Source organism: Notolabrus celidotus, chromosome 14 (assembly GCF_009762535.1).
Source record: "Notolabrus celidotus isolate fNotCel1 chromosome 14, fNotCel1.pri, whole genome shotgun sequence".
Classification (NCBI taxonomy): domain Eukaryota; kingdom Metazoa; phylum Chordata; class Actinopteri; order Labriformes; family Labridae; genus Notolabrus; species Notolabrus celidotus.
The window spans coordinates 27,051,039-27,065,562 of record NC_048285.1 but is presented as its reverse complement, the minus strand read 5'-3'; the positions used below and the strand labels follow the sequence as shown (position 1 = coordinate 27,065,562).

Genomic DNA, 14,524 nt, shown 5'->3' with positions numbered 1-14,524 from the left:
TCACCCTGTGGGCCAATTGTGGGCCGCCTTGATAAATGGGAGTCAGAGCTCTAAGGTGATTTTGAAGTAATGCAGTTCCTGTGGGACTGGAAAGAGTACCTCCTGAGAAGAACTTGCATGATTCTCATCCACTGATAATACTGTATTTTGCAGCTTACAGATGCACAATGCTGCATTTCTATTGGATTGTTCGTCATGAACTTATCTTAACCACCCTCATACGCTTGAGATGAAGCACTGACTTGATGCACACAGTTTAATGAGGACTGAATAGACACCAGACACCATGAGAATGCTTTTAATTACATTGTACAATAAAAAAGAGGAGAGCCTCTGTGGGTCCTGAAGATGTGCATTGAAACAGACACTGCCATTGTTTTGCATAAAGATGAGGAAGTGACTGTAAAGGATATCAGCGCTCTGTGCTCTCAGTCCCATTGCTCACATTGATCCTCTTCTCTCTCTCTCTCTCTCTCTCTCTCTCATTGACACCAGAGAGCAGCTCATTCTGCCCCCGATGATCTTTGCAATCACATCAGTCACAATAAAAGTAAAGAATCAAATCAGTCTGACCCAGGAGGCCACAGATCGCTCCTTCTCAGGCTGTAAAAGTCAAATAGTTTTAGGTGATGTACTTGTTTACAGCCTAATAAAGTCAGATGAGAAGATTGACTTCATGCTTTCAGTTCAGATCAGCTCACTCACATGTCTGGTTCTCCTTGTGGCTCAAACAGAGGAAGCCAAAAACTCCTAAAACAGCCCCAATTTGTTCCTCTGATGTGTGACCATAATGTTCAAGTCAATGAGATAAGCATCTTTTATCCAGGAAACAATGTGTTCAAAAACTGCTCTGACTATCTTGAAATAAAATATTACACACCATAATGATTTTGAACCCTTTCGCTGAGTTGCTGCACTGTCACTTAAAACAAAGATGGCAGCCAGAAATGAACATCTTTCTATCAAATATCTCCAGAATGTATCCCAGGGTAATTTGGCTATTTGGTTTTAATTTAATTTAATTTGAGTTTATTTGATTAGGACAATGCACATTAATCAACATTTCAACAGTATACCTCAATGTAGATATATCCAGAATTAGCACAATAGCTACATTTCATCTGTAGTCCTAATGCAGGTACTTACATAAAACATAAAACATCAAGATTTAAAATCACAGGATGTCACAAGACAGTTGACAGGACACTACACAAACTGACTTACAAACAAATTCTACATACAAAACTTTTGTGACATTATAAAAACAGGATGGAAAGTGAGGTCAATGCCCCCTGGAACGGGCATCAAATGACAAAATTATTCATGTGTACATGACTGGTTTATTTTTAACCAATGTTTAACCCTCCTGTTATGTTCGTTTCTCTGTATCCATATCTATATATCTATATTCTATATTCTCTATTTCTCTTATCCAAAAGTGTCAGATCCCAAAGAAATCTCAAAACACATTTTTTTAAATCTAATTTTTAACTCTATTTCTAACCATTTAAATCAAGATTTAGATCATTGTTTTTTTTTTAATTCTCACAGATCATAGTTCAATGAGGATAACTCACTCATTTTTCATTAAAATTCATGTTAAAACTTTATTTTAATATACATTTGAAAGCCCTAAATATAAATACAATAGTTTTACATGACATAGATTTTTGTTTATTGTATTGTATATTGTGTTTTTTATGAAGTGATGTTGATAAATGAACACGACTCCTCTTCTGTCACATGCTGTCCAGATTTTTATGCTGCATTAAGCTGTTTTGGAATACACATATTGCCTAAAATAGAATTTAAAAAGGGTCAATTTGACCCACAACATAACAGGAGGGTTAAGTGTTATCTTTTAAAAGGTACTGTAGTTCTGAAGCTCCCTAATATGAGCTTGTGTGCCTCTGACAGACACTACCAATTGTTTCTTATTTAATCAGATTATAAATTCATAAATCAACCAAGAGGAATGGATTATTGGCTTCCTTTGTAGATAATATACAGCTTGAACTTGAACAGCACATAAAAATGTTTTAAGTTCTACATAAATTGTAATTTTTGAACTTATTCACACAGTTTGAAGAGTCTTTAAGGATCCTTTAAGTATCTTTGAGAAGCCATGTTCAGAGTTCTGAAGGTCTTCTTTTTAGAGATTACTGGGTATTTATCTTTCAGTTAAAAAGAGGATGCTTAACTATGTAACACTAATGTAATACTCCAGAGTCAAATCTTGAGGCTGCTCAATCTATCAGTATGAAATCTTCTCTGGTGCTGTGTGTTGTGATGTTTGGGTTGCAGCTGGAGAATCCTATCCAGTGCCTGTTCATTTACTGTTCATTGAGCTCATTCAACTCCTCTAATGTTGCGTTTTTCCCCTGCTGAATGTCCTACAAAGCAGCCTAAGAAATGAACCATCTGACCGAGTAAAAAAGGATTCTAAAGTCCTGAAGAACACAGCCCGACCATCCTGGAAAAACACAACAAGCTTACTGAAGAAGGATGAGGCTGCAGACTGTGTGCCCCCGGCGTTCACACCTCCAGGAGTTGATTCCTCTGAAAACCACAGGCTACCTTTCTTCAAACACAACAATAAAGTCTGCCTTTCCTCACTGTTGTTCGAATTAAAGTCTTCTGTCTGAGCTGAACTTAATTGTGTGTTCTTTGTACAGGAAATGCTAAATGTTAAGATGAATGATGAGAAGAAGTACCTTACCTTGCTCACATACACAACATCAAAAGCATTTTCACAGTTTTGCAGGACACTGAGTGAGCAGAACGATTAGCTCTTACAATTCCTGCTGCTGTCTATCAAACCTGACTGACAAAGGTTTGACAGAAAGTTCTCTAACAAAGACATTTCTTTTATTGAGTTGTTGCCCTGATTTCAACTTCTACCATCCACAACACAGACCTGTTTTATCACCGCCATTTGCAGCTTCATTAAGTCACTATAAACTCAACTTTGACTATTAACACTAAGTGGCTCTCTACATTTGTTGATGCACTGGTTGTTTTTATTTGTTGCTTTCCTTTTCTGCAAACACATGACCAAACAGCATTCCTTAGATTCATGCATTTCACCCTCTTATTTCAGAAACGTTTGTTTGAGCCTAAGTGAGCATTAATCTGAAAGCTGAAGCAACAGAAGAGACTCTCATATCAGGCACTTTGTATCAGCTGCAGCACTGTGCTCTGTGAAATCCTTCCCTGACTTGTGCAGTCTCCTGGGTCAGACTCTGAAAACATCCTCTTTGTGCATGTCATAGCCCCAATTCTGACTTCCACAATATTGCATTCTGCTGGATCTTCCCTCCAGGCGCTTTTACCCTTGTGAGCCCATAAGAAATACACAAAGACAAACTGTTACAACACGGAGTAACACTGTGCTTTCAGGGTTTCTAATAAAATCTGCTCATGTACTACATAACATATACTGTATGTGCTGCATCTTTTATAGCAGTCACATCCACAGGGGTTGCATTCAGCAATATAAGCATCTGTAAAATTCAGAGCAAGCCAAACATGAAAAAGCCCGGCACCGACATCTGACAGAGCGAAGCCTGAGCTTTAGTTTCGGCTTCACAAAGGTTTGGGTTTAGCTCAGGTGAGCTCTGAGGCCACAGTTTGCTTTACGCTGTCAGTTGTTTCTGTTATTTTACTGTGTGAACAAATTTGCATGGTAATTGGATTGGACTGCATTATATTGTACGATGCATCCCCTGTGGCAGCGCATGAATGTTATACAACAACTGAGGGCCATTTATAGAAAAAGCCAGAAGGGTTTTTCTTTTTTGGGGAGGTGGGGAATTATTTCTTTTGGCATTTGCTTTCATTTAATACTTGACAGTGAGATGCTGGAGACGTTGTTCAGCTTCAAAATGTGCAACTTAATTAAGTGTTCTACCCAGAAACCAAAGGGTAAATGAAATGTTCAGTAACAGAGGAATCAGCAGAGGCGTTAAAAAGTAGGAAAGGCCCTCTGAATGACCCCAGAAATTACCTCAGAATTGAGTCAGCACCTTTGTGAAACAGCGACAACAAAAGCTTCATTGTGATCTCTCCAAACTGCTTTTTATGGTGCGGCTGCTATTAAAAGCTGCTTGTATCTGCAGACACATAATCTGGTGTAAGTAGCACAAAGTGCAGATGCCCAGGAAATGAAACTGTAAGTATTACAGTCTGATGAGTTGTCTTTCACCCTCCTTACATCATGTTGTGGGAATCACTGAGGCGGCGTGTCTGTACAGTCTTGTAACAACATTTCACAGCTTACATGGTCACCAAATGGAAACTGAAACTTTATGTCTGAGGAGCAGAGAGCAGAGCGGAGTCCTTTTTTTTTTTTTTTGTCATCCTAAAGATTTAAGGGCTTTGCTCATATAAGTCTGATGTGCTTTCCCACACACAGGAATAAGCTGTGGTGGACAGTAACAAATTAAATTTACTTGAGTACAGTACTTCAGTACATTCTTTGAGTATCTGTACTTTCCTTGAGTATTATTTTTTGGGGGAACTTATTACTTTTACTCCCCTACATTTGAAAGACAAACATTGTACTTTTTTACCTGACTACATTTCTATCAATGCTCTAGTTACTCACTACTTTTGCTTTGAAGACAGCTCATGAATTTCCTTCTCTTTTCTGAAATCTGATCCCTAAGACAGTAAAATGTGTTGGTGTAGTTCTGTTTGTCTCAGTGGTTTAGTCATACTTGTATCGTGCGTCTCCACGGTTGAACATGGAGCAAAGAAAGAGCAGATTTCACTCAGATCAGGCAGTTCATGTAGAGGTGGTTATGATGGCTAGAATTCTCCACCTGAGCTCCCATGGCCATATCTTCAGCCCGTGTTAGAGGTTGTTGAAATGAAGAATGATACGTATCATTTGAAATGTTCTCCCTGTTTCCCACTCTGCCCAAACATACAAACATTCACAGTCCAACCTGAGGAAGCATGTTGAGCTATAACATTTGTTTCATTCCAGATGAACATTTTAAACTAAGTTGTCTGTGCTTGGAGTAACTTAGCTGCTGTTTTTATTACATGGTATGGTTTTTAGAGATTTGAAGTAATGGTTTCTAGATAAACATAATGTAACAGAATGTACTCCTATGTATTCTTTTTTTTTTAAGTTGTATTTTTTGGCCTTTTTGCCTTTATTTCATAGGACAGCTGAAGAGAGACAGGAAATGTGGGGAGTAGAGAGTGGGGGAAGACGTGCAGGAAATGGTCGACCGTCCGGGAATCGAGCCGGCGACCCCTGCGACGAGGACTGTAGCCTCTGTATGTGGGGCACTTAGACCACTAGGCCACCAGCGCCCCACTCCTATGTATTCTTGACTGCATTTATGTATTGTGAAAATACAATATTTTGAGATTTTTTAAAGAAGTACTTTTAAAAGCAAGTTCTTCAGGACTTTAACTCAAGTAATAATTTGACAGAGCAACTTTCACTTGTATTGGAGTAATATTTGACATGGAGGATCTATACTTTGACTTAAGTAATGAAGCTGTGTACTTTGTCCACCACTGGGAATAAGGACAGTATGTACACTGTTTAAAAATGAAACTTCTGGGTATAGTATCGGCTGTTTTTTCCAATTCAAAATCATGTTTTTGTCATGCATGTGGAGTAGTGAGTTATCAATGCATAAATCATATGCAAATGTTCTGAGGATTCATAAGAATCTCCATGTTCATTTTCTATGACCTCTCAAAAAAGACTCTTCAAAATAAGAGCACACTTCTTCACTTTAAATCTGACTACAGTCTTTCCTGGTAAATCAATTAACAAAAATAAATGAATAATAATCAAAGGACACAATTTACCTGTGAATATCCAGCTGAAATGAACTTTAGAAAACAAGAGATAAGATAACCAATGGATCCAGCTGCACTCCAACTTCTTCAACCATCCGTCATTTTTGGTAAGAATCATAGAATACTTTGTCAAATCTAAACCTTGTAGAATTTCCTTTGCCAGGTACTTGGATAAATATTTGCTCCTTAGAAGACAACGAGAATCTGATATCAAAGATGACTCAGATATGTCTTCCTGTCAACTGTAGGCTGCCAGATAGAAGTGTAGGGGTTCCACTGAGGGATGAAATTGACAGACAGGTGACAATTGGTAAAGAACTTTCAGGTAATGAAGACCGTGAAGAGAAGTTAACTCTGTGACAGAGCATCAGAACAGACCGAGGGTGATGCTGAAGGGACTACATTTCCATAAGTCTGTGATGGGACACAATCAGTAGTCAGACGGCACATCCAGTTCATCCTCATTGTTCTGCGTCTCGACAGCCTCTGATTTATTATCATTAGTAATAATGAAAGAAATATGCTGCGATAGTGATTGTGTATCAGACATCAATTTTACTTTTGAGAACGAATGCAGACAATTCATTTTGGCACGAGTAAAATGACAATGACATTGGGTCAGATGAAGGATGATTAAACACTCCACTTCAGTCTAACAACCTCGTTGCCTGAAATTTATGCAGAGTGATCCTCTCTGTGCTGTTGGAGAGGTGGAGGAAGGCTCTTTTTTGAACGCTTTAGTGTTCTACAAAAAGGAATGACATGTTCATGATACTTTCGGCGAAATACAGGAGGACCGTCCTGAATTTAAATTTGTTTTCTTCAGCTGGAGGGGAGGCAGATCAAAAAGCTGCCATATGCTACAATACACAGCTTAACTGTCTGAGAATGTGTATTAGTGCAGTAGGCGTGGATCACAGAAATCACAGTATCTATGGCAGGACACCGAGGCATTAGCTTTTATCTGGGGTGCCCATAATCAGCTCGTGTCACTTATAACAGCGCTGCTTTGATAAAACACGGAGAAAGTACTGCAGATAATCCAGAAGACATCCATTTATTCAGAGAGGAGGAACTTTAAAGAGAAAACAAGTGCTGCAAACAGATCAATTAGAACTCTAATTATGATATAAATATGAAGGCTCGTGTGTTAGACTGCTTTATTGACATGTTGCCTGAGAGGGTGAGTTCAGCTGTCACAAAAAACAGTCACATATCATCAGTGATGTTCCTCACATTTCACTCAATCAATAACCTTCTTACATAAGAGGTACGTGAACACAGGACAAGCAGATTGAGATTTTCAATCAGGTGCAATAAAACAAAAGTCACAAAAGTCAGAGGTAATTAAAAGAGGCACACGTCGTTGTCAATTTGGGTTGTTTCTGAATCATCTCAGGGGGAATGCTAATGAGCAAGCTGTACATGAATGTTAGTTTCATCCTGCAGTCAGCAGCAAGTTTGGCACTGTACCTTTAAAACGGTCTTCTGGTCTGACGTGTGGGTCTTCAGTGTCAACTTGTTTCAGCAGAATTCAGAGTTTAGTGAAACTCACAACATGAACTACATAATCTACCGTAGGACAAACTATGGATTAGTTGTTGCAAAGTGTAAAAAGCGTGTAAATCAGCCTCGCTTGTGCATTCTGCAACACGCTGTGAACAATCCAAATCAAGTGATTTTATCACTTTGCTTCAGCTGCAAATTACTGCCTTAATAACAGGGCCATAAATAACCCCACAAATGCTCCCAGTAGTAGCATAAATTCAAACATTACAACACAAATGTTTCAGATACCCATTAAAAGCATAATAATTCAACACAGCTCATTACTTTGTGCAAATTACATTATTTTTATACGTACAATGTCCCACATTGCAAATTAACAAAGATGGATCACAGTGATTAAATACCTTGACTTTCAGAGTTTCATGTGCTGCTAATACTGTAAGTCCTTGTGTGTCTTAGACAACAAACATTATTAGTATTTAAATATAAAATAATCAAACAGCGTCAAATGTAACATTCTTAAATATCCAGATTTTCTGAGCTGTTGTCGTGTTTGAATGAACCAGCGGTGCTACAGTCATTGGTCATATGTTTCAGATGATATGCCAAATTCACAGAGCCCCATAAGTGTGTGCTGGCTGCTGGTGGACGGACTCTGCAGGGTTTAAACTTTTAGCATCTCTCTGCTGGTTTGGTTGGACGCTTCCCAAATGGAGCAATCTGTAGTAAATGGGGTTACACAGCATCTAAGGTTGCAGATGGTGTTTGAAAGCACACAAACTCACAATGCCTTTTTTTTTTTTTAATCCCATTTAGAAAAGGACTCAAACACAGAAAGTGGGGTTGGGTTGTGTGCAAGGTTGACACTTTGAGATGAAGGTGATTGTTAACACTCAGTTTGAGCTTGGAATCCATTCTCGATCCTGGTCTCTGTGGAGACAATCATCCTCTAATAACAGTAATCTATCTACTCGTTGGCCAGGACAATAGCAGTTCTGCAGGGGATGTAGACCTGAGAGAGGGAGAGAGAGAGAGAGAGAAGAAAGGGAGGGGAGAAAGAAGGGAGAGAAGTGAGATGACAATTGAAGATTAATGATGTTAACGAGATCTCCGATTTCTGGAAGATTGAATCTTTAGGTTTCTCCTTTTTTTTTTAGAAGTCAGACAAGGAGGAACTTGGTGGTGCCTTGATGATCAGACTTCTCACAATCAAGGTCGACACGGCGGTCTGATGAAGAGGCGGAGGAAAAAGGGAGACAGAAGAGGATGGGGGGGAATTTAGAGAGATATTCAGATCGGAGCAGAAGAATAACTCTTCAGAGGAGATGGTGCACAAACACCACAGCCTTGATCGAGGAGGGCCGTCAAGGTTAGAGAGGAAAAACCAAAGTGTGACTGAGCTGCAGCTGCACAAGGACCTCTGGGTGGCACTGGAGTCAGCAGATCTGCATGAGGAGGGGAGTCATGCTGGTAAAAGCTGTGGCTATATGAACTAATGTGGTAGAATGAGCATCCTGCAGAAGCTGCTGCAGCAAAGATTTTCATAAGAGACTAAATCTGTGTCATTAAGACTGCATTACATTTAAAGCTGTTGCATTCAAGTGAGTGATCTTCAAATGAGCAATCCTGACTAAAGTGAGGGCAGAATGAAAAAAAGAATCCTAATTTTTATTTCTCAGCTCTCCAATCAAAGATATAACTGTGTTTCATCGCCTCTATCTATTGGCTGTGCTTCAACAGCAAAGTTGGGATTCTGTGAAGATACAATCTGCCAGTGGGCATAAGCTGAGCTAAAAGAATCTCCAGAGTTTTGTCGGACTAAAGAAAAAAAACATGTCAGCAAAAAATAAGCACACCATAAAAAAAAGAGGAAGAAGCAGAGCTTGGAAATGTCAGATTCCTTATATATACAGTACAAAGAAATGTTAGTGAGGGTTAGTTTTGAGTGCTGTAGCTAATAAAGTCTTTGATCAATCCTTTTGATATTCACAGTGTCGTTTGGAGGCAAGGAGCCACAGCGTGTCATTAGTCATTTCAGATTTATGCCAAAGGAAAAGGCGAGCAGACATAAATGATTCTATATTTCCCAACAGAAAAGTGAAAAAGAGAGCCGAGCTGTAAACAATTCAATCACCCCCTGAACTCCTCAAGACGCCCCTCGGCATCAGCGGAATCGGAGCTCGCTGTGGATACGTTTCTTTGGCAACAGTTTGTCACCGAGGGAGCCGAGCAGCCCGGCGCTCAAACACACTGACACAGGCATTGGTGACTAATTAAACAGTCACAGTGGGAGAGTCTCCGTGCAGACGCAGCGCTCAGAGAGGGGACGGCAGAATGAATCACTGCACCTGTTAAGACAAAAGCTTCCTCTGCACCCAACCGCAAACATGTCAACAGCTTTTATTTCCAACAAACAGACAAGTTCTTAATCAATCTGTGAACAAAGAGCAGCACGGAGTCCTGAGTGTTTCACAGAAATAACTGGAAGACTTTCTAGCTGGTAGATTACTCTTTGATATATGGATGTTATATATGTCAGAATACCTTGAATTCAGAAACATTTTCCAACACAAGATCAGAGGGTCACTTTCTTATGAGCTCAGGTTCAATGAAGCTACCTGATGTTTACAGACGATTGTCTTCAGGGGTGGAAAGTAACTGATTACATTTACTCATGGTACTGTGACTAAAGGGCTTTCTGTGTACTTACTGTAGGGGCCATAATGTTGATTTTCTGTCTTATTTGTTAATCATGATTATTTCCTTTTTTATGGTTTACTTCATCACCGGTTTTGGGTTCATGGGTGTGGTTTACCTTTTAAGTACCTGTGCAGTTGGGGGCGGGAGGTATACAAAGAGGGTGAGTGGGGTCGAATATTTTTTGTTGACCGCCACCCTCATCGTCATTATCATTATCATTGTTTATTTAGACCTTTTTTGGTATTGATTTATTTTGAGTGCTTTTTTAATAAATAGGAAACTTTCCTTGGACTTTGATTTTGAATTATGGCAAAACGCTTCACAAGCAAGACCCCACTCAGTCTCTGCGGTACCTTTCAATCTGAGCCGCTTCACTCGTACTTTTAGAATCAGGACTTTTACTTTGTGAGGAAATATGTAACATGTAGAGAAGTATAGCAAATACTGGCATGTATTGTACTCTACATTTGACATTACATTTGTTAGGGAGTAAAAAAGTGAAAAGCAAAAATGATACAAGCTTCCATTAAAAATAACTGCCAGCTGATTGGCTGACGTCTACCACTTGACAGTCAGGTGAATGGAGGAGAAGACGTCACATACTCCTGCTAAATAACAAGAAGCACTCTTGTAAAGGTGGAAGTACAGTACATTAGCATGTTCATCCCAAGCGGCAACCTCCGGTCTCAAAATATGAGTCCAATGTGAAAGTGCTAAAAACTGCAGTTCATCAAGGATCCACTTGAGACTGGCTCCGGAAGTACCGGAAACCACATACACACCAATTCAAAAATGCTGATCTTTACAGCAGAAATAAACATGTTTACAGTCTAGTACAAAAAGCAAGTGTAGTCTGGATGTGTAGCTAATTTCTCGATCAGCACACACTGCATGAGGGGTGATTTTTTTTCTAACACAGCAATTTTGAAGATATTTAGATTATGAGTTTTCCATTACGAGAGGCACAGCTGACTTGATTGACAGGTGGGTACACTGCAGCTGTTAGCGAGGAGGTTCAAAGCCCGCCTCTTTCCGTCACACTCACTCAACAGCAGTTATGTTGAGTTCAACATTTCCAATATGGCTGCCGCCGCCGATTGGCCTCAAAACAGTGCTTCAGGAAACAGATGGATGACATCACGGATACTACGTCAGGTATTTATACAGTCTATGGTTCATCCACAACAAATGCACACTTTGGTGAGAGCTACATCTTTACCACAGTGGGTGAAGGTGCTCATGGGAAATGTAGTCTTCATCTCAGAAAAAACCCTACTGATTTTGTCCAAAGGGGTCACCAGAATCAATACAATACAAAAACTTCTCATCGTGCCTTTAAAATATCTGAGAGCCCATTGTTTAAAATGTACTCATCACTGTGGGATGTTAACAAACACTATATGAAGCTCTTTATGAATAAAGCACAAAAACAACTCATTTAAAAATGTCTGCTTCTAGCACATGTCCTCACTGTCTTGGTAAACTGATGTTAAGATCAGAACTTTCTCATACACGAAGTGCGCACAAGTCCAATCGATACGTGTGCGCACAAGTCCAATCGATGCTTCACAAACTCTGCTGGAAAGAGTTCTGAAGAAGACGTGAAACAAACTCGTGTTGGTCAGGCCGAATCGAACTGAATTTATTCATCTGAAATTTGTTCACAAAGCTTCTGTTGCTGTCTGGTGAGTCACTCGCAGAAAGTGTTTACCACTTTATGGGCAGACATTCATGAGACACATTTTAGATCCAAGCAACAGCAGTTACTACCAGGCGTCAAAATCAACAGCAGTTACTGTAAAACAGAACTCGTGCAAATCTGTTTGCAGTCTGAGTGTTAATATCTGAGTTGGACAACAAACTCAGAGGAAGATGAGGCGATGCAGTTTGTTTCCAAGAACATGGACCAAGTTAGCAAAGTTAGCTCAGCTCATGTGTGTCCTTTTATTAACCACTTTTGTCTCACGGATGTTCGGATATCATATTTCATGTGAGAATATTCTACACAGTTCAGAGCAGAGTCCAGCCTCTGGGCTAATACTCATCTGATCAATGTTCAGACACACTGATGAAGGATTCATGAGGAGCTTCACAGGGATGTATCATCCTCCAGGTTTCTGTCTCCTGACCCGGGCTGCTGGTGAGAGCAAAGCCTGACTATCTGTGCACTTAAAGTCTGCAGACATGTCTCTGCTGGGCTCCATTACTCACTTTACCAGGATCATCTCCCTCTAAGCACTTCTGCACATGCAGCTTGTACTTGAGTCAGAGCGAGGATCTGAGAGAGGTCAAACCTGACCGGGATGGTAAACTCAGCCAGTACTCACTCTTAGGTTGCACTTCTGGACGTCTTTCTTATCTGTTATTGAAAATGTTACTTAAAAATCAAACTCTGCTGCAATGGTATTAAAGTTCTTCAAAAACAGACACTTAATGCACTGGGAACTACATTATCATCACTAAAAGCCAATGAATATTGAAATGAAAATTTAAAGACAGAACTTCACAACATGTTTGCATAATTTTCACAAAGTAGATTGAAAGTAAACGTTTAAAGATGAGGACATGATGCATCTGCTTTACAAATTCTGAACATGCACTTACAATAAAAACTGATGCAAGGTCTGTGTGTGCAGTCTGTATGCGGACTTAAATGCTTTGATGGAAATGTATGTTTTTTTTAACATTGTTTCAAGGCTGCTATGTTCTGCTCACTTCCTCTTTCGCCTTCACCTCTATATAATCCCTCTAAATTGTCAGACATCCTTTTAAACGTATGCAAACTTAAAAAAAAAAAGAGACAGAATTACTCTAATCAGTTTTAAAAGTGAAACTTGATGAAAAACCTTGTGTTTATTCATTAAATAATACCCCTAAACTTTATTTAAATTAAAAAACAGTGCAGATTACTAATTACAAAAACATATTTTGCCAAAAGATGTCTCCTTTTATCTTGTATATGTCAATCTCCCCTGAACTTTAAGATATTCCACCACCAATTGGCACACTTTTTTTTTACCCCTAGAGAAACTGACAACAGAAAGACAAAACAGAGGACACTTTTTTCAAGACCTCTGGTGTTCACTCCTCTCTAGCCTTGGGGAAGGTTTCTAGAGGAAACATATAGTGGTGGATATGCATATGCATTGGTCTGTGGACATAAATTGCTCTGTTGCGGTCTTTGTCTAGTAGCTTTTAGTCATTTTTAATTGTATGCTGCTATTTGTACTTTAATTTTCTTCACTTTTTTGTTTGTTTGTTTGTGTTGGTTTCTCCTCTACATTCTTATTTTGATCTTATTTTACTCTATTTTATCTTTGTTTAATCTTGATCTCATTAGGGAGCCTTTTTAACATCTGGCAAGGGACTACGGATGTAAACTAGCCTTTTGGCTAACTCTGGCATATTTACAGAAGTGTTAATTCATATGCATGGTCCTTTTAAATAATTAATAAATAAATAAATAAATACACAAATTTGTTGATGAAATTATTGTTGCAGTGATGCATCATTTGAGTTGTGAATGAAAAATCTGTTATTTTTATTTTCTATCAGTTTGCTTTTATTTAAAGAGGGCTTGTGTTTTGTGTTTGTTCTGTTTTCTTTTGTTTAAATGTGTATTTGTCTGTTTTTGTTTGTTTGTTTGTTAAGGTGTATATATGTATAATGGAAAATGTAAATACAAAAATTATAAGAAAAAGGATACCTGAAAAAAATTTAAAAAAGGGAATTTGTCAGTCCACTTTGACATGACAGTTAAGTTCATGACAGTCTAACCAAACTATCCATATGAAGAAGGAGAAGTTCACTCAAAATACTTTCTTTTGTTTTTGACTTGGTGGTTTGACTGTTTCAGTTTCAGTTGACTGTTTCCTGTTTCTGCTAAAATAACTGAACTGCTTTCAGTCCTGGTTCTCGGTTTTCAAGATCCTCATGAAAGACACTGCAGAGTAAATCAAGTTGTCAGACCAGTCAGATGAAGGTTTAGCTGCAACATTTTCTATTTGCATAAAGAAGAAGGCATTTTTCATCTTCAGCGTCTGAAACATTCACTCTCTTTATAAAAGCAGCGGAAAATGAAATAAACATGAGTGCGTATTCTTTGTTAGGCATTAGTCGCTTTTGGTTTAAATACTGGTAAAACACACGCACAGTTTTCTTACTTAGACTTAAAGAGTATAAAAAAAGGTTTAGGGGTTTAATCTCTTGATCTACAATCATGATTTTCCGGTCACTTTGAAAGCCCTGAATTCTCACTCTCTCGGTTATCTCTCTCTTTGGTCCTGAAAAAAGTCTGTACATAACACAGCCAGCCGGTCACTAACTGTGATGATCAACTATTTGGAACTGAACTTGTAGTGTGGGCCACAACAAGTGTTCAGAGTCTTTTTGCTGAGCTTGGAACATTTCAAACCAGTGAACTTTCTGATCAGGCAGCCACACATTGAGATTCAAGTCTTTGTTGTGACATCGCTCTGAGAAGCTTTGA

General features: G+C 38.9%; 1 protein-coding gene across 1 annotated transcript in view; it reads right to left on the bottom strand.

The window, feature by feature from the left end:
- Positions 1 to 6,867: 6,867 nt before the first annotated feature.
- Positions 6,868 to 14,524, bottom strand: part of gbe1b (glucan (1,4-alpha-), branching enzyme 1b) — a 104,762-nt gene continuing 97,105 nt past the window's right edge. The window contains exon 16 of the mRNA XM_034700931.1: positions 6,868 to 8,347. Coding sequence (XP_034556822.1) covers positions 8,303 to 8,347 — 45 coding nt within the window. The 3' untranslated portion in view covers positions 6,868 to 8,302. The remainder of the gene's footprint in view (positions 8,348 to 14,524) is intronic.